This window comes from Odontesthes bonariensis, chromosome 9 (genome assembly GCF_027942865.1).
Source record: "Odontesthes bonariensis isolate fOdoBon6 chromosome 9, fOdoBon6.hap1, whole genome shotgun sequence".
In the NCBI taxonomy this organism is placed as follows: Eukaryota; Metazoa; Chordata; class Actinopteri; order Atheriniformes; family Atherinopsidae; genus Odontesthes; species Odontesthes bonariensis.
In genome coordinates, this window is record NC_134514.1 from 460618 (window position 1) to 483831 (window position 23214).

A 23214-nucleotide genomic window follows, 5' to 3' on the forward strand; every position below is an offset into this window, starting at 1 on the left:
GGGTTCAGTTTGGGTGAGTTTGGGTTCAGTTTGGGTTCAGTTTGGGTTTAGTTTGGGGGAGTTTGGGTTCAGTTTGGGTTCAGTTTGGGTGAGTTTGGGTTCAGTTTGGGTTCAGTTTGGGGGAGTTTGGGTTCAGTTTGGGGGAGTTTGGGTTCAGTTTGGGTTCAGTTTGGGGGAGTTTGGGTTCAGTTTGGGGGAGTTTGGGTTGAGTTTGGGTTGAGTTTGGGTTGAGTTTGGGTTGAGTTTGGGTTGAGTTTGGGTTCAGTTTGGGTTTAGTTTGGGTTTAGTTTGGGTTTAGTTTGGGTTCAGTTTGGGTTCAGTTTGGGTTCAGTTTGGGTTCAGTTTGGGTTTAGTTTGGGTTTAGTTTGGGTTCAGTTTGGGTTCAGTTTGGGTTCAGTTTGGGTTCAGTTTGGGTTCAGTTTGGGTTCAGTTTGGGTTCAGTTTGGGTTTAGTTTGGGTTTAGTTTGGGTTTAGTTTGGGTGAGTTTGGGTGAGTTTGGGTGAGTTTGGGTTTAGTTTGGGTTTAGTTTGGGGGAGTTTGGGTTCAGTTTGGGTTCAGTTTGGGTGAGTTTGGGTTCAGTTTGGGGGAGTTTGGGTTTAGTTTGGGTTCAGTTTGGGGGAGTTTGGGTTCAGTTTGGGTTCAGTTTGGGGGAGTTTGGGTTTAGTTTGGGTTCAGTTTGGGGGAGTTTGGGTTCAGTTTGGGTGAGTTTGGGTTCAGTTTGGGTTCAGTTTGGGTTCAGTTTGGGTGAGTTTGGGTTCAGTTTGGGTGAGTTTGGGTTCAGTTTGGGTTCAGTTTGGGTGACTTTGGGTTCAGTTTGGGGGAGTTTGGGTTCAGTTTGGGGGAGTTTGGGTTCAGTTTGGGTGAGTTTGGGTTCAGTTTGGGTGAGTTTGGGTTCAGTTTGGGTTCAGTTTGGGTGAGTTTGGGTTCAGTTTGGGTGAGTTTGGGTTCAGTTTGGGTTCAGTTTGGGTGACTTTGGGTTCAGTTTGGGGGAGTTTGGGTTCAGTTTGGGGGAGTTTGGGTTCAGTTTGGGTTCAGTTTGGGGGAGTTTGGGTTCAGTTTGGGGGAGTTTGGGGGAGTTTGGGTTCAGTTTGGGTGAGTTTGGGTTCAGTTTGGGGGAGTTTGGGGTGAGTTTGGGGGAGTTTGGGTTCAGGTTTATCTCACCTGGATAAACCAGGAAGTCTCCTCCGAACTTCCCCGCTGAGGTCAGGAAGAAGCCCCGCCCCCGCAGGTCTCTGAACACCTGGTACCTGGCGTTGGGCTCCACCTGCGCTCTGATTGGCCGCTCGGCCCGCAGGAAGGCCCGGGCCTCAGGGCAGTAGCTAAGCCCCGCCCTCGACGTGCTCAGCTGGACCGCCATCGCTGAGCGAGGGAAGGTGAAGTTCTGATCCAAGGCCAGCAGGCGGCGCCGCACGGCCTCATCCGGTTCCCCAGGGCCGGGCTCCGAGTCTGCGGGGACCAGAACCAGAACCAGACAGTGAGACGGGTTCAGGTGCAGACGGCAGAAAACGTCCTGAACACTCACCTGTGTGCGATGATGTCATGGCTCGGCGCAGCGCCGCCTTCCTGTCCTGCAGAGCGAGGGCGCTTTGCTCCTGGAAACTCCTCAGCTGCTCCGCCTCCAGCTGCCGCCGGAGCTCCGCCCCTCCATCCTGCCGCCGGAGCTCCGCCCCTCCTTCCTGCCGCCGGAGCTCCGCCCCTCCATCCTGCCGCCGGAGCTCCGCCCCTCCATCCTGCCGCCGGAGCTCCGCCCCTCCTTCCTGCCGCCGGAGCTCCGCCCCTCCATCCTGCCGCCGGAGCTCCGCCCCTCCATCCTGCCGCCGGAGCTCCGCCCCTCCTTCCTGCCGCCGGAGCTCCGCCCCTCCATCCTGCCGCCGCGTCCCACTGTCCCCCTGAGCAGGTGACCATACCAACATCACAAACTATGTTAGGACTAGTTTACCTCAGAGCTGGTTAACTAGCCTGGTTAGCATCTAGTTAACTATCCTGGTTAGTAGCGGATTAACTAGACTGGTTAGCAGTTGGTTACTTGACCTGGTTGGTTAATTAGCCTGTTAGTAGCTGGTCAACTAGTCTGGTTAGCAGCTGGTTAACTGACCTGGTTAGCAGCTCATTAAGTGGCCTGGTTAGCAGCTGGTTAACTAACATGGTCAGCAGCAGGTTAACTGACCTGGTTAGCAGCTGGTTAACTAGTCTGATTATTAGCTGGTTAACAAACATGGTCAGCAGCAGGTTAACTGACCTGGTTAGCAGCTGGTTAACTAGTCTGGTTATTAGCTGGTTAACTAACATGGTCAGCAGCAGGTTAACTGACCTGGTTAGCAGCTGGTTAACTAACCTGGTTAGCAGCTGGTTAACTGATCTGCTTAGCAGCTCATTAACTGACCTGGTTAGCATCTGGTTAACTAACCTGGTTAGCAGCAGGTTAACTGACCTGGTTAGCAGCAGGTTAACTAACCTGGTTAGCAGACCTGGTTAGCAGCTCATTAACTGACCTGTTAGCAGCTGGTTAACTGACCTGGTTAGCAGCTGGTTAACTGACCTGGTTAGCAGCTGGTTAACTGATCTGCTTAGCAGCTCGTTAACTGACCTGGTTAGCATCTGGTTAACTAACCTGGTTAGCATCTGGTTAACTAACCTGGTTAGCAGCTGGTTAACTAACATGGTCAGCAGCAGGTTAACTGACCTGGTTAGCAGCTGGTTAACTGATCTGCTTAGCAGCTCATTAACTGACCTAGTTAGCAGCTGGTTAACTGACCTGGTTAGCAGCAGGTTAACTGACCTGGTTAGCAGCTGGTTAACTGACCTGGTTAGCAGCAGGTTAACTAACCTGGTTAGCTGCTGGTAGCCTGCCGGCGGCACGGCGCTCCCTCAGTAGCTCCGCCTCCTCGGGCAGCAGCAGCAGCGGGCGGCCCAGCCGGGCGTTCTGACGCGGCGTTCGGGGCAGCGAGCCCAGCAGCGCCCCCACCAGGCCACCAGACCGCACCTCCTTCAGGTCCTGCGTCCTCCACAGCAGGGGGGCGGAGTCACACAGACTGAGGCCCACAACAAGGGTGGAGTCCTCCACCTGCTCCTCCCTGCTGGCCTCCACCTGCTCCTCCACCTGCTCCTCCACCTGCTCCTCCCTGCAGGCCTCCACCTGCTCCTCCACCTGCTCCTCCCTGCTGGCCTCCACCTGCTCCTCCACCTGCTCCTCCCTGCAGGCCTCCATCACCACAGTCTGTAACAGACAGAGAAGTGGAGCTCAGGGGATGGCTGATGAGCTCAGACTCCATCAGTGCGACGGCGCTCTGATCTTCTTTAAGCAGGAAGGAGGAGCTGACAACATGGATGAAAGCTCTTCAATCACACCTATGAATTCATTCAAACATGCATTACAAATTAAACTGATGACCTCGGTGCTAAAGTGGAACCAAAGCAGTTCATATGAGAAAGTTCTGACCCAGTTATTTACTCTCTGGGTCCAGATGCTTCGCTGCACAATCAGAAAATAAAGAAAAAAGAATGAGTAAGACGGCGACCCTGTTTGAACAGAGAGTCGGGGCAACTATAGGTGACACTGCTCTCTCTGGGGTGGTGGGGGCACATGTGGGTGACTCTGATTACCCCCGGGGTAAATACCGATGTTTCTGTCTAACTCCCAACAACGTGTTCATACAGTAACGTGCAGAAGTGCGCCGGGGAAAAGGTGAGGCTGATGAAGACATTTCACACTTTACGCACAGAGTTATTAACATTTGCCCACAGAGACGATCAGGGGCTGGTTAGAAAGATCTTAAGCTGAAGTTTAACTAGCAAGAAACTAACTTTAACCACCGACTGATGCTGTGAAGATGGGACAGAAACTGGGGGCGCACATACTCCATGCACGTCACGGGGAATAATATTAGGACAATTACAAGAATAAAGTTACTCACCAAGAAGCCAGCCATCACGCACAGTCCCACCCTGTAGTCTGTTCCCAACATGCTGTTACTCAGAATGTATGAATCGTGCGTTGAGGACTAACTGTTAACCCATTTATTATAACAGTTTCCCAACAGCTGCAGAAACGTGCGTACGCCAGGCCTGAAGTCGGCGGGAGGCACCAAACATTTCCACGGTCATTTGGCTCCTGATACATCTGATGGATGACGTGAAAGCGTGCGCACGCTTTGTACATGAGGCCCCTGGTGTGTAACGTCAGGTGGTAATAATTCAGCCCATAATGTCACCTGTAAACCAAACCTGAACTTTAAAGGGAGAGTTCAGTATTTTAAAGCTGGACCTTATTTCTGACATAAAATACCTTCATCTGCTCACCGATAACAGTTTGGGGAAAGTTAGTAACCCTAACCCTTCGGGAGATATTTAGATGAGATTCGCCTATATCCATAAAACCACAGGCATTAAGATTCTTTATATGTATATCCATAAAACCACAGACATTAAGATTCTTTATATGTATATCCATAAAACAGAGAGAACAGGCAGAGACAGTACAGCCTCTGAATAAGAAATTATCTGTCTTTATTTCACCAATACTTTAAGACCAATGAATGACTGACTGAATGACTGAATGAATGAATGGATGAATGAATGGATGGATGAATGGATGGATGGATGAATGGATGAATGAATGACTGACTGAATGACTGAATGAATGAATGGATGAATGAATGGATGGATGAATGGATGGATGAATGAATGAATGAATGAATGGATGAATGAATGGATGGATGAATGAATGGATGAATGAATGGATGGATGAATGAATGAATGAATGGATGGATGAATGGATGAATGAATGGATGCTGTTGCCCTGCTGTTATTTCAGAACTCTTTTCAGGCTCTCAGGCCCTCAAACTGCTGAATCTGCACCTTTCTTTCTGTTTCTCCTCTGAACTCTGAGCAGATGAAATAAAAATAAAAATAAAATAAAATCAGCTGACACAGACTGATCCTTCATTAAAATATTTTCTCGACCCTGAACCTCCGCACAGAACCAGCAGTGATCAATAAAACCCGGATTCTGACCCCCTGAGGAACAAGAACCAGAACCAGTCTCACCGGAGAGTCCAGCAGCCGTTAACCCGGAAACTTTCACCAGTTAACTAGTTAACTAATCATCAATTAGTAGGTTTAAACTTATTTAGATCGGGATTGTTTACCTGCTGCGTCGCTGCACGAGGAGCCGCCGCACGGCCTGCCGTAAAGCGCTCCGGCTGCAGGCTCCGCCTCCCCGCCTCAGGCAGCCAATAGGAGCACAGAGAGGGCTGACTGACAGCGGAATTAACCAATTCAAGGCTGGGATCCACTTCCGGTAATTTTACGTTTCACAGCCAAGAGTTCAGTCTGAAGAGACTCTTTACAACCTAAAGTCGTTATTTACCCGCCCCGGAACCATCCCCAATATAAAGTAATATAATATAATACCATTTAATTAATGTAATAACATTTAATTTAATTAATATCATTTCATTAATATAATATCAATTAATTTAATTTATATAATATCAATTAATTTAATTTATATAATATCATTTAATTTAATTAATATATAAATATATGTGTCCTGTCCAACAGACCTGATCCAGTTCCCTTCCAAGCAGCCTTTCCTGGAACCTTTAAAGTGATCAATAGTTCCCCAGAAACCATTTTAAACTATGACTCCTGGGGCCCCTCCTCCAAGTGAGTCTGAAGGCGTGACCTGAACATCCTTTTATCACTAGCCCCTTTCACACTGAGACTCGCTACCTTAGCGGGTCCAAATTGCCACTTCATCCCGCGTCGAGCAATGTGAACGCTTGGCGTGTTGGTGACCCGTGCCGTCTGAAGCCGAGTTCAGGGGGCGTGGCCTAGTGGCAGAGCGTCACACCAAACACATAAAATGCTGGGCGTGTGACGTAGGCACAAGCCATGTGTCGGAGGTAGGGTTAAATACACCTTCAGGACTTGTTTTTGCAATTGTATATGCAGTTCATGGAGATGTTATTTTACGGGGTGTGGATGGTTACAACGTGGGATGCCGCCGAAGAACATATGCGGAGAATACAAGAGCACTATAGTCCCCGACATGTGGCGGTAAATAACGTCCTCTGCTCGGAGGCTGAGGAGCTCGCGGACCTCCTTGTCTCCCCAGTTGGCCATCTTCAAAAATGTCTCGAACTTGAAGTGAAACTTTAAACTCCTCACGTCACGCCACGCCCACGTCCGACCCGCGTCGATTGCGTTCACACCAAACTCGGCTCGGCAAAAAGACTAGGGTCCGACGCGGGTCGAAAGGCGAGTCGAGTTGACGCGGCAGCCCGGGTCGGCAGTGTGAACGCAACAGCGGACACGCTAAATTCGCGGATTAAATGCGGGTTATTCCTCAGTGTGAAAGGGGCTACTGACTCCTGGGGCCCCTCCTCCAGGTGAGTCTGAAGGCGTGGCCTGAACATCCTGTTATCTATGACTCCTGGGGCTCCTGGGGCCCCTCCTCCAGATGGAAACTGAGGGTTTAAACATGGTGTGATGCATGTTGGGTCTCCATTAAAGCCAAACCCACCTGTGGTCGTGGTTCAGATCCAACGTTGGGTCCATGGGGTGAGAAGCTCTGCTCGGGCCCCTGGGGCAGTAAGAAACACACCAGATGCGGGGGGGGGGGGGCTTTATTGGTGAACAGAACAAATGTTGCACAGCAACACGCTCCAGTGAGCACACATGCACAAACGCACACGCCTGTTTCACATGAAATAAAGGGCCAGTCCAACATTTTGCTCAATCCTCAAAATGCTGCACTGTCCCTTTAACTGACGTTTCTTCTTCTTCTGTGATCTGCCTCACTTCCTGTCACCTCGGCTCCCTGCCTACGTTTCCCACAATGCCCCTGGATAGCCGGAAGCCGTCAGCATCAGTCGTAAAGAAAGCAGGAAAATAATCGTCCAATCGGCTGATCACACCACCTGTAGGATAAGCCCCGCCCCCTCACACAGCTCATTTCCACACTCAGTCCAATCAGAGAGAGGTGTGGGCGTGGCCTGTGGGCCCTCAGGCTCCGCCTACTGCCCCACCTGCAGCTCCTGCAGCTCCTTCAGCAGCTGCTCCTCCTTCTGGACCTTCTCCAGCTGAGGAACACAGAAACATCCAGTTACACCGTCAGTCTGAGGTCAGAGGTCACAGAGGTCACTGAGGTCACAGGTCAGGGAGGTCAACCTCCCACCAGCTGCACCAGGTACTGTAACTGAACTATGACTTTCTAACCTGCAGGCTGTACAGGTGTGTTCTCACACAGCTGTATGAATGATTCCTGTTGATGTTTTTTTACTTCAGATGTGTTCTGAATGCAGCTCTAGAGGCTCGTATTTGAACTCACCTGGTTCTTCTGCAGCACCTTTCCAGAGACCTGCAGCTCCTTCAGCTCCTCGATGGCCTTCAGTTTCTGAAGCAGATACACATCACTGACCCTTCAGCCAATCACAGCACAGCGAGTTTTAACCTGCACCCGTCCTGCTCCTCACCTTCTTTAAGTTCTTGATCTTCTTGTCCATCTCTGGGTCTCCGCTGCTCGTCTCTGATTGGCTGTTGCCAACGGGGGCGGGATCAGACGGAGGTCCAGGATCAGGTTTGTTCTCCTGCAGACATAAAAAAAGGTTACTGGTCCGTATGTCAGCACACAGACGACCTATTCATCCTAAAGGTTAAAGGTCACCCCAAGGTCAGAAACCCAAGAGCTACATCTCAGACTCTGCGGGCCTCAGTTAGCATGTTAAAGGTTAAAGGTCACCCCAAGGTCAGAGACCCAAGAGCTACATCTCAGACTCTGCGGGCCTCAGTCAGCATGTTAAAGGTTAAAGGTCACCCCAAGGTCAGAGACCCAAGAGCTACATCTCAGACTCTGCAGGCCTCAGTTAGCATGTTAAAGGTTAAAGGTCACCCCAAGGTCAGGGTTAGGGTCACTTAGTTTCTCACTCACTGCTTCTGTGTCTCAGTGTTTCTTCCATAAATAATGAGACAGTGTTTTAACATTGTTTCAGTTCACCTGTTTATCTGTTAGTCTGTTTACCTGTTAGTCTGTTTACCTGTTAGCCTGATAGCCTGTTAGTCTGTTTACCTGTTAGTCTGTTTACCTGTTAGCCTGTTTACCTGTTAGCCTGTTTACCTGTTCACCTGTTAGCCTGTTTACCTGTTAGTCTGTTTACCTGTTAGCCTGTTTACCTGTTAGCCTGTTAGTCTGTTTACCTGTTAGTCTGTTTACCTGTTAGTCTGTTTACCTGTTAGCATGTTAGTCTGTTTACCTGTTAGCATGTTAGTCTGTTTACCTGTTAGCATGTTAGCCTGTTAGTCTGTTTACCTGTTCACCTGTTAGTCTGTTTACCTGTTAGCCTGTTTACCTGTTAGTCTGTTTACCTGTTCACCTGTTAGCCTGTTTACCTGTTAGTCTGTTTACCTGTTAGCCTGTTAGTCTGTTTACCTGTTAGTCTGTTTACCTGTTAGTCTGTTTACCTGTTCACCTGTTAGCCTGTTTACCTGTTAGTCTGTTTACCTGTTAGCCTGTTAGTCTGTTTACCTGTTAGTCTGTTTACCTGTTAGCATGTTAGTCTGTTTACCTGTTAGCATGTTAGCCTGTTAGTCTGTTTACCTGTTCACCTGTTAGTCTGTTTACCTGTTAGCCTGTTTACCTGTTAGTCTGTTTACCTGTTAGTCTGTTTACCTGTTAGCATGTTTACCTGTTAGTCTGTTTACCTGTTAGCATGTTTACCTGTTAGTCTGTTCACCTGTTAGTCTGTTCACCTGTTAGTCTGTTTACCTGTTAGCATGTTAGTCTGTTTACCTGTTAGTCTGTTAGCCTGTTAGCATGTTAGCCTGTTAATCTGTTCACCTGTTAGTCTGTTTACCTGTTAGCATGTTAGTCTGTTAGCCTGTTAGCATGTTAGCCTGTTTACCTGTTAGCCTGTTAGTCTGTTTACCTGTTAGCCTGGTAGTCTGTTTACCTGTTAGCCTGATAGTCTGTTTACCTGTTAGCATGTTTACCTGTTAGTCTGTTCACCTGTTAGTCTGTTCACCTGTTAGTCTGTTCACCTGTTAGTCTGTTTACCTGTTAGCATGTTAGTCTGTTTACCTGTTAGTCTGTTAGCCTGTTAGCATGTTAGCCTGTTAATCTGTTCACCTGTTAGTCTGTTTACCTGTTAGCATGTTAGTCGGTTTACCTGTTAGCCTGTTAGCCTGTTTACCTGTTAGCCTGTTAGTCTGTTTACCTGTTAGCCTGGTAGTCTGTTTACCTGTTAGCCTGGTAGTCTGTTTACCTGTTAGCCTGATAGTCTGTTTACCTGTTAGCCTGTTAGCCTGTTTACCTGTTAGCCTGTTAGTCTGTTTACCTGTTAGCATGTTTACCTGCTTGGCTGCTTTCTTTGCTTCTCGCTTCTTCTGATTCTTCAGCGCAGACTTGGAAAGGTTCTTCTCTCCCGAGAATCCTGAACGAAGGTCCTGAGGAGGCTCATCCTCGTGCTGTCAGACACAGACAGACAGTTTTAGATCAGCAGGAACAGTTATAGATCAGCAGGAACAGTTATAGATCAGCAGGAACAGTTTTAGATCAGCAGGAACAGCTATAGATCAGCAGGAACAGCTATAGATCAGCAGGAACAGCTATAGATCAGCAGGAACAGTTTTAGATCAGCAGGAACAGTTTTAGATCAGCAGGAACAGCTATAGATCAGCAGGAACAGCTATAGATCAGCAGGAACAGTTATAGATCAGCAGGAACAGCTATAGATCAGCAGGAACAGTTATAGATCAGCAGGAACAGTTATAGATCAGCAGGAACAGTTTTAGATCAGCAGGAACAGCTATAGATCAGCAGGAACAGCTATAGATCAGCAGGAACAGTTATAGATCAGCAGGAACAGCTATAGATCAGCAGGAACAGCTATAGATCAGCAGGAACAGCTATAGATCAGCAGGAACAGCTATAGATCAGCAGGAACAGTTATAGATCAGCAGGAACAGCTATAGATCAGCAGGAACAGTTATAGATCAGCAGGAACAGTTATAGATCAGCAGGAACAGTTATAGATCAGCAGGAACAGTTATAGATCAGCAGGAACAGTTAAGTATAGGAAACTAAGGAAACTAGTTGAGGAAACCAAAGTATAGACGGCCAAACGTTCTTAGTTTTTAGTTCTCCCCCTCCCTGTTGGCCCCTCCCCCTCCCTGTTGGCCCCTCCCCCCTCCCTGTTGACTCCTCCCCCCTCAGGTCACATGACCTGTGATGGCTTCCTCACCAGTTTGGAGCTGGGCGTGGCCGGCAGATGTCTGAGCGCAGGTGGTCGGTACGCCTGTGTGGGCGGAGCCTGCGTGGTTCCCAGCTCGCTGGGCGCTGCCTGGTACTTGACGGGCTTCTCTGGGAAGCTGCCGGCAGGGAAGGGCTGCCATCGGACCTCCCAGAGCTCCGAGCCGGCCGCCACGTCCACCTTGTGCAGCACGGAGCCGGTGTAGTGCCAGATCTTGTAGCCATTACTGACACGCAGACGGGGGGAGCAGGTCGCCGTGACGATGTGCTCGCCATCAGGACTCCAGAAGAAATGTGTGGCGTCCGGAGCCTGAGGTTTGGACACCTGAGGAAAGGAAGAGGAGGACATTCAGTTTGGATCAGCCAGAGGACCTCTGTTAGCACAACGCAGTTTATTCACTTCTGACCATCGATGGAAATGTGACGGATTCAAAAAACTCATTTGAGGCTTTTTAAAAAGACAATTTCAGATTTGCTTCGTTGGTCAAAGAAAAGCCGACTGTGGTGCCGATTGGTCCTGCTCACCTGTTTGTACTTCTTCACGTCCCAGACCTCCATCTGTCCCCGCAGGTTCCCGAACCCGGCCAGGACCAGGATGTGTCCCTGAGGGCTGAGACCAGGAGAGACAGATCATACTGAGTCATTGGGCTGCAGGGAGGCAGCTAATAAAGCTAAAGCTAATAAGTGTGTTGACGTTGGGCTTCTCTAAATGTGGGTGGTGTTCGGACACCTGACGGAGCGCTCCACCTGTTTGTGTCTGAGGTTAATCTCACCTGTAGTAGGCTGCGTTCCGGGGCCCCGTCCCGAAGTCGAACACCGGGTCGCACTTCAGGTTGAACACGGTGGCTTTGGCCGGCATGAAGCCGTACACCACGCAGAACCCCGCAGAGTCGGGGCTCCACGCCACGTCGTAAATGGGCCCGTTCTTCGCTGTTTCACAGAGAAACACAGGGTCAGACGTCTGCTCTGAGGGTTCACTTATTTCCTGAGCGCAGCTTTCCTCTGAGGGTTCACTTATTTCCTGAGCGCAGCTGAACACTGCTCTGAGGGTTCACTTATTTCCTGAGCGCAGCTGAGCACTGCTCTGAGGGTTTATTTCCTGGGCGTACTCACCCAGCTGGACGTGGGCCGTCTCCCCGGTAACAGCGAGGTAATGCAGCGTCTGCTCGCCGTAGTACGAAGCTCCCGTTTTATCCACCTCGGTGCTCGCCGTGACCAGGACCGCCGACGCTGGGGGGGAAACAGATGTGGGCATCAGGACCCGGACTCAGACCGGGACTCAGACCGGGACTCAGACCGGGACTCAGACCGGGACTCAGACCGGGACTCAGACCGGGACTCAGACCTGGACTCAGACCCGGACTCAGACCGGGACTCAGACCCGGACTCAGACCGGGACTCAGACCGGGACTCAGACCAGGACTCAGACCTTTCTTGTTCCACTGCAGGCCGACTCTGTCTGCCTTGAAGAAGCTCTTGTTGGCGAGCGCCGCGGTCGGTCCTCCGAGGACCGGGTACTGATACAGCCGCACGAAGGAGGGCGCTCCTTTGGTGCCGGGGACGAAGACGGCAACCTGAAGGGGACAAACCAGAGGAGGTGAGCGGACAGGGACCGACCGGGCCGGGACCGACCGGACAGGGACCGACCGGGCCGGGACCGACCGGCCCGGGACCGACCGGCCCGGGACTGACCGGGCCGGGACCGACCGGACAGGGACCGACCGGACAGGGACCGACCGGACAGGGACCGACCGGACCGGGACCGACCGGCCCGGGACCGACCGGGCCGGGACCGACCGGACAGGGACCGACCGGACAGGGACCGACCGGGCCGGGACCGACCGGCCCGGGACCGACCGGGCCGGGACCGACCGGACAGGGACCGACCGGACAGGGACCGACCGGACCGGGACCGACCGGACAGGGACCGACCGGACCGGGACCGACCGGACAGGGACCGACCGGACAGGGACCGACCGGACCGGGACCGACCGGGCCTTACCGGCTGCTGCGCCTCACCTTGCTGGGCGGAGCTCCAGGAGACAAAGCGAAGTCTGAGACTTTCTGCATGTGCAGCTTGTTGGCGATGGAGTCTGAGGAGAAAAACCCGGAAAGCATAAAACTTTCAGATGAGAGAAGCAGGAACCAGTTTTAAACAGTTTTTAACAGAAAATATCTTCCATGCAGCTTGTTTTCAGAGTTTTTCTGAACGAGCTGAAAACGATTCTTACTGAAGTCGTTGTTCTCGTAGAAATGCAGCTCGTTGTTGACGCTCCTGGCACAGATCTTCTCATCGTCGGACCAGCTGGGACACCTGCAGACCAGCACAGGTTAGAGCCGATCACCGACCAATCAGAGTATCGGCGGGATGCGGCGGACTGACCAGGACTCCAGCTTCTTCTGGTACAGAGCTTTGATCAGACGCCCGCTCGGGACCTCCCACAGCTGCAGGTTGGCGTCCCCCTGGGGACTGTCCTGGGCCTCTGTAACCACAGGATCACCACATCAGACTCTGACTCCTCCCCCGGCCGCTCTGACTCCTCCCCCGGCCGCTCTGACTCCTCCCCCGGCTGCTCTGACTCCTCCCCTGGCCGCTCTGACTCCTCCCCCGGCTGCTCTGACTCCTCCCCCGGCCGCTCTGACTCCTCCCCCGGCTGCTCTGACTCCTCCCCTGGCCGCTCTGACTCCTCCCCCGGCCGCTCTGACTCCTCCCCCGGCCGCTCTGACTCCTCCCCCGGCCGCTCTGACTCCTCCCCCGGCCGCTCTGACTCCTCCCCCGGCCGCTCTGACTCCTCCCCCCGCCGCCTCTTACTGGTGTACGGCTGCCAGGTGACCAGGATGTTGTTGAGGGGAGACAGCTCCAGCAGGGCCGTCTTTGGGAGGTCGAGGCTGGACACCGCGGAGCCGTCGTTGGATCTGACCACGGAGACACTGAAGGACAAACAGACGCTCAGACAACCACCAGTCTGTCAATCAAAGCGGTTGCTAGGAGACCAGTGAATGATGCAACGTACCTGTGTCCGTTGCACCATCCGAACAGCGTCCCGTCTCTGCTGAAGGTGGCGCACCTGCTGGGCCGAGCATCCCTGGAACAACCAGAGTCCTTGTGTTTGTTTGTTTGTTTGTTTGTTTGTTTGTTTGTTTGTTTGTTTGTTTGTTTGTTTGTTTGTTTGTGCACACGATCGACACGGTCACGGCTTTTCTCTGTTCTGGCACCCCGATGGTGGAACGATCTCTGACTGATATCAGGACAGCTGAGTCGCTGCCCATCTTTCGCCGCAGGCTGAAACCCATCTCTTCAGGAAACACTACCCTGATCCGCCCTCTTAGGACATCACCTGCTCCGTCCCAGCTCCTTACGCACTTATTGTTTCCTCCACCTCTGGCACCCTCTATATTTCCATTACCCCCTACCCGAACCAGGGTTTGCATCCCCACCCCGCTGTGACTGGTGTGCAGTTGGTGAGAGGCTGGGGTAGATTATGGTGGTTGTGGTGTGAGGAGCAGTGTTGGCTGGCATTAGGGGGGTGACTCTGGGACGCCAGTGGTCACTCTCTAGCCTCCTGGAGGTGTTGTGGACCCAACTAGACGAAACACTGATGAAAGGAGGTTCCCACCTGATGACCCCAATGACCTGTTGGTCAGCACTGCTCACTGATCTATATTAAGTGTAGGGAATTACTCACTGAGTCTGGTCCATTATTTTATTTTATTTTATTTTTCTATTTTCTTTAGCACAAGTTCCTTGTGTTTATATTGAATCCTAAATTGTCTTTGTTTTCTAAATTGTCTTCCCATGTGTCTCGGTACCTGACTTATCGCACTTACTCTAGCACTAGTTCTGCTCTTAGCTGTTTGGTATTATAAGGAAATGCACTTATGATTTCTTGTGACCTGAAGTTTTTTTGCCTCCCGATGTGGAACACACTTATTGTAAGTCGCTTTGGATAAAAGCGTCTGCAAAATGACCGTAATGTGATGTAATGTGTTTGTGTGTTTGTTTGTTTGTTTGTTTGTGTACAGTGTGAGCGTCAGCTGCCTTACCTCTGGAAGGGGGAGGGTTGCTCACACTGGGGGGGGCCACACAGCAGAGACGTCCCGTCTGATCCTCGCACTGAAACACAGGAGGAGGACCGAGCTGAGTCAGTCCTTTAAAAACACGCGTTAACCGGACTGAGCGCGCTCAGAGAGAAGGTCAGCGCAGAGAATCACCACGACCGCACGAACACGCCGCAGAACTACCAGGCTGAACACCAGGAGGACACCTCCACTGAGACAGAGAACAGGGGAGGCCCAGTAACACTGTGAAGCACGGCGGTGGGACCATCATGCTGTGGGACTGAACTAACAGGATGAAGTTTGTTTGAGACTACTCACGTGAAGCTTTTGAAACATGGATGGTGCTTTAAAGTTAAGAACGCCAACAGATTTTACTGAGTTTTGGTCAAAAGTCCAACCTGGACTCTGATGGTAGACGAGTTTTAATCAAAGCGCATCTCTCCGAGGGTCATGTTGACTTCAGGAAATCCAAAATAAACTCCATGTTAAATTTACTGTCTATGTGCGTAGTTAAATAACTCATCCATACATAACCAACATACCCCAAACTTACCCCCCACAAAGTCTTTGCTGCTCGAAGCAAAAACAATCAACAAAAATCGCCTCATTCTGAACGAAGCTTAGTGGTAAATACGTCATGGCCCGTCAGGAATTCACCTTCTGTTCAGAATTCCGTTGAGATAACGACTAATTGAATGAATCCGTGTTCATCGTATGATGAATTTGTCACACAGAATAAAACTTGCTACAAATTCTGGCCTGAACAGCTTTACTTTACACTTCGGCTCACATAAATTGTCATTATCGGCCAACATGCGCGTGAGATTGTACTCTTTATTATACCAGGAGCGTTTACCCGGCACTGTCGCTCACACCGGAACAGAAAACCTCCTTTAACTTCAACCAGATTATCTGTTTTAAGGAAAAATGTTATGTGGATTTAGACTATGCCGAATTAACCCATAAGTCTAAAGATTTCAAGAAACTCTACAATAAATATGCCTCCCAAGTAATTTATATCAGAACAAACTTAATAAGCTTTAAATCGGAGTTTGGCTGTATATTCACTGGCCCGGTGAGCGGAGGGTTGTCGGGGTCGGACGGATTTCAGTGTGTGACTTTCTAACTTTTCCGTGTAAAACAAGTAGAAAAATAAACCAAAAAAAACAACAGAATAGTTGAATGAAAACTGGAATTACCCACCTGCTAGAAACGGGATGGGAGGCGCCATGTTTACGTGTCATGTGCCGGAAGAAGAAAGCCGTTAGGCGGAAGTTACGTCACAGCCAGAAGAGGCGGGCCGCTCAGTGCCACATCAGCATACAAAACGGTGACTGTCTCCAAACATTTGGGCTAAAAACGGATGTGGCCGTTTGATTTAAGACTTGGACATAAACTTTATCCCTTCAAACAAAAGTAATATGAACTGCTTTCAGTAAAACAAAAAAAAAGTGTTTTTATAATTACGAATAGTTGTGTTCGTTAAAGCCGAGTCAAGTTGTCGGGAACACACAAAGGAGACACCAACTTCCGGTTTACACCAAAAGACTCATCTGTGAATGGACCTTCCCGGTCAAACTCCCAATTCTACTAATAATGTATGAGAACATGAGATTCTCTGACCTACTGACTCCACCTCAGACAGCAGGGAGTTTATTTTAGATAAAACAGTCAGGTTAATGACCAACAAAACTAACACAAATATCCAATGAGCGGTGGTGCAGTCCAAACAAACACAAGTTTATGTAAAAAAAATACAAAAACTCAACTAAATAAAAAAGTAACATCATGATTTTAACACGAATAAACATCTAAATTGATTAAAATCTCAAATATATATTAAATATGAAACAAAAACTGACTGTCGGTTCACTTCAGTTTTAAACAAAAGACACTATTTAGAAAGAAAAAATCACTTTTTGACACACTAAAAAAACTGTAAAATAAACAATGAAAAATAATAAACAACCTGTGACAATAAACGTGTGCTTTGAGGGAAAGAATTATCTTTAAAAATCAAACACATTCACCTTAATTAAAAACTCATTTTCAGGTTCATCAGTAAAAAGTGATGATTGATAAGATGGTGAAACAAAGTGCTACAGGGACATGAGCTGCGTTTAATCAGATTAACTGTTCGGGATTATATAATATATATATTATATATATATATAATATATAATGGTGGCCATTATATAATATATATTTTATATATATATAATGTATATATATATATATATATATATTAAATAATATATATATTATAATATATATATGTGTGTTAGAATTCTGAACAGCTGGACACATAAATCACCTTTCTGTTTCTATAACAAATCCAGTTAAATTTACTTTAGTAAATTAATTTAGTTTAAATGAACTTTATATTTCCAACATTACTTTATATTTCCAACAGCAGCCGATATATTTAAGGTTGAAGGAGCAAACCGGAAGTCCGGTTTCGGTGCTCAGTAACTTCGCGCGGGCATCGGTGCAGTTTCGGGGCGTGGCCACAGTGGAGGGGGCGGGGCTCCAGCTTTTTGAGGACGTAGACAAACGAGAACTCTTCCCAGTCCGAGAGGCAGCGGAGCACGGAGCGTCAGACCAACAAACAAGCCGCTGGAAAGCAAATTTAGGCGAATAAACACCGAATACAGAAAAGAGGAAGAAGAAGAAGAAGACAAGATGGTGGCCAAACAGAGGATCCGCATGGCCAACGAGAAGCACAGCAAGAACATCACGCTGCGGGGGAACGTGGCCAAGTCAACGGTGAGTTCCAGACCCGAGTCCAGACCCGAGTCCAGACCTGAGTCCAGTCCCGAGTCCAGACCCGAGACCCGAGTCCCGTGGATCAAACAGATCGATCAGCTCTGTCCTGATAGATCAATACATCTCAGGCTGCTGTGATTACTGATCAATGTGTGAAGAATCTGTCAGAAAAGCACTGAAACCGTCCTGTGAGCTGATTGATTCACTGTTTCTGTTTAATATCAAACTGTTTGTGTCCAATAACACAATCAATGATGACGTGCTGTTAATTAATTTTTGCAAACTGAACAAAAGTCTGAATCTGAGCAGCTGATCAGATCAATAACAGAACTGAGTTCCTGTCTCTGAGCCGTCAGACAGGAAGTCAGACTGGTTCATAAAGGAAACTCAGAGGGATCGATCAATAAAGTGATCAGAGGGGTCACAGCTGACACGATTGATTGATCAGTGTGATCAATACCTGTGTTTCAGAGGACCCTGACAGATGATAAAGGTGTGGGACCCTGGCTGCTGGCCCTCTTCATCTTTGTGGTCTGTGGATCAGGTGAGTCCTCATCCTGTTGGTGATCAATAATCAGTGATCATTTACTGATAATTAATGATCACTGATCAGTTACTGATAATTAGTGATCAGTTCTGATCAGTTACTGATAATTAGTGATCAGTTTTGATCAGTTACTGATAATTATTGATCAGTTACTGATAATTATTGATCAGTTTTGATCAGTTACTGATAATTATTGATCAGTTACTGATAATTAGTGATCAGTTTTGATCAGTTACTGATAATTATTGATCAGTTACTGATAATTATTGATCAGTTTTGATCAGTTACTGATAATTATTGATCAGTTACTGATAATTATTGATCAGTTACTGATAATTATTGATCAGTTTACGTTCAATGTGTTGGAGATTTGGATGAAACTTTAGATAATTTCAAATTTTATTTATATTTAATTTATTTTAATTCTCCTTTCTAAAAATGTTTTCGTCCCGCCCACAGGCTTATGTCAACAGGGGGCGGGGCTTAACCTCTCACTGTCACTTTGCTTTGTGTCACCACGACCTCCAATTGGAACGCCTGGGCTGTTCAAATGTTGTTCAAACAGCTGTTTGATCTGATGACATCAGAGCCCAACAGCTGTTTGATCCCGATGACATCAGAGCCCAACAGCTGTTTGAGCCCGATGACATCAGAGCCCAACAGCTGTTTGATCCTGATGACATCAGAGCCCAACAGCTGTTTGATCCTGATGACAACAGAGCCCAACAGCTGTTTGATCCTGATGACATCAGAGCCCAACAGCTGTTTGATCCTGATGACATCAGAGCCCAACAGCTGTTTGATCCTGATGACGTCAGAGCCCAACAGCTGTTTGATCCTGATGACATCAGAGCCCAACAGCTGTTTGATCCTGATGACGTCAGAGCCCAACAGCTGTTTGATCTGATGACATCAGAGCCCAACAGCTGTTTGATCCTGATGACATCAGAGCCCAACAGCTGTTTGATCCTGATGACATCAGAGCCCAACAGCTGTTTGATCCCGATGACAACAGAGCCCAACAGCTGTTTGATCCCGATGACAACAGAACCCAACAGCTGTTTGATCCTGATGACAACAGAACCCAACAGCTGTTTGATCCTGATGACATCAGAACCCAACAGCTGTTTGATCTGATGACATCAGAACCCAACAGCTGTTTGATCTGATGACATCAGAACCCAACAGCTGTTTGATCCTGATGACATCAGAGCCCAACAGCTGTTTGATCTGATGACATCAGAGCCCAACAGCTGTTTGATCTGATGACATCAGAGCCCAACAGCTGTTTGATCCTGATGACATCAGAGCCCAACAGCTGTTTGATCCTGATGACATCAGAGCCCAACAGCTGTTTGATCTGATGACAACAGAGCCCAACAGCTGTTTGATCCCGATGACATCAGAGCCCAACAGCTGTTTGAGCCTGATGACATCAGAACCCAACAGCTGTTTGATCCTGATGACATCAGAGCCCAACAGCTGTTTGAGCCTGATGACAACAGAGCCCAACAGCTGTTTGATCCTGATGACATCAGAACCCAACAGCTGTTTGATCCTGATGACATCAGAGCCCAACAGCTGTTTGATCTGATGACATCAGAACCCAACAGCTGTTTGATCTGATGACGTCAGGATCAAACAGCTGTTGGGTTCTGATGTCATCAGAGCCCAACAGCTGTTTGATCTGATGACATCAGAGCCCAACAGCTGTTTGATCTGATGACGTCAGAGCCCAACAGCTGTTTGATCCTGATGACATCAGAGCCCAACAGCTGTTTGATCCTGATGACATCAGAACCCAACAGCTGTTTGATCTGATGACATCAGAGCCCAACAGCTGTTTGATCTGATGACATCAGAACCCAACAGCTGTTTGATCTGATGACGTCAGGATCAAACAGCTGTTGGGTTCTGATGTCATCAGAGCCCAACAGCTGTTTGATCTGATGACATCAGAGCCCAACAGCTGTTTGATCTGATGACGTCAGAGCCCAACAGCTGTTTGATCCTGATGACATCAGAGCCCAACAGCTGTTTGATCCTGATGACATCAGAGCCCAACAGCTGTTTGATCTGATGACGTCAGAGCCCAACAGCTGTTTGATCCTGATGACATCAGAGCCCAACAGCTGTTTGATCCTGATGACATCAGAGCCCAACAGCTGTTTGATCTGATGACATCAGAGCCCAACAGCTGTTTGATCTGATGACGTCAGAGCCCAACAGCTGTTTGATCTGATGACGTCAGAGCCCAACAGCTGTTTGATCTGATGACATCAGAGCCCAACAGCTGTTTGATCTGATGACATCAGAGCCCAACAGCTGTTTGATCTGATGACATCAGAGCCCAACAGCTGTTTGATCTGATGACATCAGAGCCCAACAGCTGTTTGATCTGATGACATCAGAGCCCAACAGCTGTTTGATCCTGATGACATCAGAGCCCAACAGCTGTTTGATCCTGATGACATCAGAGCCCAACAGCTGTTTGAGCCTGATGACATCAGAACCCAACAGCTGTTTGATCCTGATGACAACAGAGCCCAACAGCTGTTTGAGCCTGATGACATCAGAGCCCAACAGCTGTTTGATCCTGATGACATCAGAGCCCAACAGCTGTTTGATCCTGATGACATCAGAGCCCAACAGCTGTTTGAGCCTGATGACATCAGAGCCCAACAGCTGTTTGATCCTGACGGTGGCGGCGGCAGCGTTTCAGATTCGAACCTTTGTTAAATAACGCGTCCTCAGCCAGATATGAACACATTATGTCCTGTCTGTGTGACTCACCTGTCTGTGTCTGTGTTACCTGCAGCCATCTTCCAGATCATCCAGAGCATCCGGATGGGCATGTAGTGACATCATCAGCAGGGGGCGGGGCCACGACAGCGAGCGCAATGCTGGAGGAGCGCCAACATCGGCAGACTGTCGTGTTCTCATCCCAAACTGAAACGACCAAAACATTCCTGAACTCTGACAACTACCTACCAAACTCCGCCCACATATAACAAGACACCCTCCCCCCCCCCCCCCCCCCCCCCCACACACACACACACACACACACAAGCCACGCCCCCTCAGAAAGCAGCCTGTTATCTGTGTTGATTCAACCTGACCTCAGTATTTCTGTGTCGGTTCACCCTGTGCCTTGCTCTGTTTAGCTGAGCTGTAGCCCCGCCCCCTCCGGGTACACCTTATCAGTGTGGCGGCGGCGGCGGCGGGGTCGTAGTCCAACGTGTAAACTGTCCCAGGTGATCCTCACGGACCTGACAGGAAGTGACCTTTTGAATCAGAAGACGGGTGTGTCTGCACCGTGTGCAGCCGCACCTGAACATTCCCCAGTGTTCCTGTTTGATTAATAAAGTTTCATTTGAACACCAACACTGTGTCGGGTTTCTGCTTAAAGGGACAGTTCGCCTCTTTAAAGGGACAGTTCGCCTCTTCTGACATGAAGCTGTGTAACATCCCATATCAGCAGCATCATTTCTGAACATCTTCTTACCCCCTGCTGCGTCCTGTGAGCAGAGTTCCAGCCTCGTTTTGGTGTTGATGAAGGTAGTCCGGCTAGTTGGCTGGGGTTTAAAAAATAAAGCGTTCTGCTTCTCAGAACAATATGCGTTCAACAGAGTAATACATTTAAGAGTAATACGATCAGAACTTGGGAACTGTCCCTTTAATGGTGCTGAGGAGGCCGATCGGCCCAAAGTGAAGGGTTAGTTTCCTTTAGAGCTGGAAGTCCTGGTCCTGACCCGGTCCTGGTGGAAAGGTGTTCCCATCCCGACAGTCGGACACTAACTGCTGTACGACGGGTCGTATCTGAAGAACAAAGGAGGATCAACGCGCTAAGGTCATGTGACCTGAGCAGGCAGAAATCACCAAACAGTGAATGAGGGGATGATGTTGGAGCTGCTTCCTGCCCTGAATGTTTCTGACCGAACAACCAGACCTGCTGAGGGTTAGATGAGCCTCACAGATCTGAGCCGGTTCTGTAAGACCTGGTTCTGTCAGACCTGGTTCTGTAAGACCTGGTTCTGTCAGACCCGGTTCTGTAAGACCCGGTTCTGTCTGTCAGACCTGGTTCTGTCAGACCTGGTTCTGTCAGACCCGGTTCTGTCAGACCTGGTTCTGTAAGACCTGGTTCTGTAAGACCCGGTTCTGTCTGTCAGACCTGGTTCTGTAAGACCTGGTTCTGTCAGACCCGGTTCTGTAAGACCCGGTTCTGTCAGACCTGGTTCTGTCAGACCTGGTTCTGTAAGACCCGGTTCTGTCTGTCAGACCTGGTTCTGTCAGACCTGGTTCTGTCAGACCCGGTTCTGTCAGACCTGGTTCTGTAAGACCTGTATCAGGTCTCTGTGGGACACTTTGATCAGTCGATGTCCCTGAAAATCAATAAATGAATCGGATCAATAATACTGACTTCAGTCCTGCTGCAGTTCCGCTGTTTGCCCACCAGGGGGAGGTGCTCACTAACAGCTACTTTAACCCAGCATCTGACCCCGCCCACATCTAACGACATTGGCCAGTTAGTGACACGTGGGCGTGGCTTAAACTGTTGAACCTGAAGCTGTTCTCAGACGGGATGTTTGTGGTGAGTGAGAAACTAAGTGAACCCCTGATCCAGCAGCTGGTAGATGCAGTGAGAAACTAAGTGAACCCCTGATCCAGCAGGTCGTAGATGCAGTGAGAAACTAAGTGAACCCCTGATCCAGCAGGTCGTAGATGCAGTGTGTGAGAAACTAAGTGAACCCCTGATCCAGCAGCTGGTAGCAGCAGTGAGAGAGAAACTAAGTGAACCCCTGATCCAGCAGCTGGTAGATGCAGTGAGAAACTAAGTGAACCCCTGATCCAGCAGGTCGTAGATGCAGTGAGAAACTAAGTGAACCCCTGATCCAGCAGGTCGTAGATGCAGTGTGTGAGAAACTAAGTGAACCCCTGATCCAGCAGCTGGTAGCAGCAGTGAGAGAGAAACTAAGTGAACCCCTGATCCAGCAGCTGGTAGCAGCAGTGAGTGAGAAACTAAGTGAACCCCTGATCCAGCAGCTGGTAGCAGCAGTGAGAGAGAAACTAAGTGAACCCCTGATCCAGCAGCTGGTAGCAGCAGTGAGAAACTAAGTGAACCCCTGATCCAGCAGCTGGTAGCAGCAGTGAGTGAGAAACTAAGTGAACCCCTGATCCAGCAGCTGGTAGCAGCAGTGAGAGAGAAACTAAGTGAACCCCTGATCCAGCAGCTGGTAGCAGCAGTGAGAGAGAAACTAAGTGAACCCCTGATCCAGCAGCTGGTAGCAGCAGTGAGAAACTAAGTGAACCCCTGATCCAGCAGCTGGTAGCAGCAGTGAGAGAGAAACTAAGTGAACCCCTGATCCAGCAGCTGGTAGCAGCAGTGAGAGAGAAACTAAGTGAACCCCTGATCCAGCAGCTGGTAGCAGCAGTGAGAGAGAAACTAAGTGAACCCCTGATCCAGCAGCTGGTAGCAGCAGTGAGAGAGAAACTAAGTGAACCCCTGATCCAGCAGCTGGTAGCAGCAGTGAGTGAGAAACTAAGTGAACCCCTGATCCAGCAGCTGGTAGCAGCAGGGTGTGAGAAACTAAGT

The 23214-nt window shown here is 49.1% G+C and overlaps 3 protein-coding genes across 5 annotated transcripts in view; 1 reads left to right on the forward strand and 2 right to left on the reverse strand.

Moving 5' to 3' along the window:
- The window catches only part of tsen34 (TSEN34 tRNA splicing endonuclease subunit), a 5829-nt gene extending 616 nt beyond the window's left edge, over positions 1-5213 (reverse strand). The window contains exons 1-5 of one of the 3 annotated variants that reach the window (XM_075472678.1): positions 5148-5193; positions 3915-4211; positions 2828-3217; positions 1523-1889; positions 1162-1446 (exon numbers count right to left, since the gene is read on the reverse strand). In XM_075472678.1, the coding sequence (XP_075328793.1) occupies positions 1162-1446; positions 1523-1889; positions 2828-3217; positions 3915-3965 (1093 nt within the window). In that variant the 5' untranslated portion in view covers positions 3966-4211; positions 5148-5193. Of the gene's footprint in view, positions 1-1161; positions 1447-1522; positions 1890-2827; positions 3218-3914; positions 4212-4299; positions 4662-5147 lie in introns of those variants that run through there. The other 2 variants (XM_075472679.1, XM_075472681.1) reach the window with 2 other exon arrangements.
- Positions 5214-6615: 1402 nt separating this feature from the next.
- Positions 6616-15572, reverse strand: eif2a (eukaryotic translation initiation factor 2A). The gene is made up of 16 exons (XM_075474277.1): positions 15512-15572; positions 14294-14363; positions 13264-13335; positions 13062-13180; positions 12633-12732; positions 12481-12563; positions 12269-12342; positions 11679-11823; positions 11363-11479; positions 11023-11179; positions 10775-10859; positions 10242-10574; positions 9352-9465; positions 7479-7592; positions 7334-7399; positions 6616-7085 (listed from the first exon to the last, which is right to left on the reverse strand). Exons 1-16 carry the CDS (start codon positions 15537-15539, stop codon positions 7020-7022), a joined length of 1743 nt encoding a protein of 580 aa, XP_075330392.1. The 5' UTR covers positions 15540-15572; the 3' UTR covers positions 6616-7019.
- A 1264-nt stretch (positions 15573-16836) lies between these two features.
- Positions 16837-21005, forward strand: serp1 (stress-associated endoplasmic reticulum protein 1). The gene is made up of 3 exons (XM_075474278.1): positions 16837-17074; positions 17546-17618; positions 20440-21005. The coding sequence occupies exons 1-3, from the start codon at positions 16991-16993 to the stop codon at positions 20478-20480; spliced, it is 198 nt and encodes a 65-aa protein (XP_075330393.1). The 5' UTR covers positions 16837-16990; the 3' UTR covers positions 20481-21005.
- The last annotated feature ends 2209 nt before the right edge of the window (positions 21006-23214 follow it).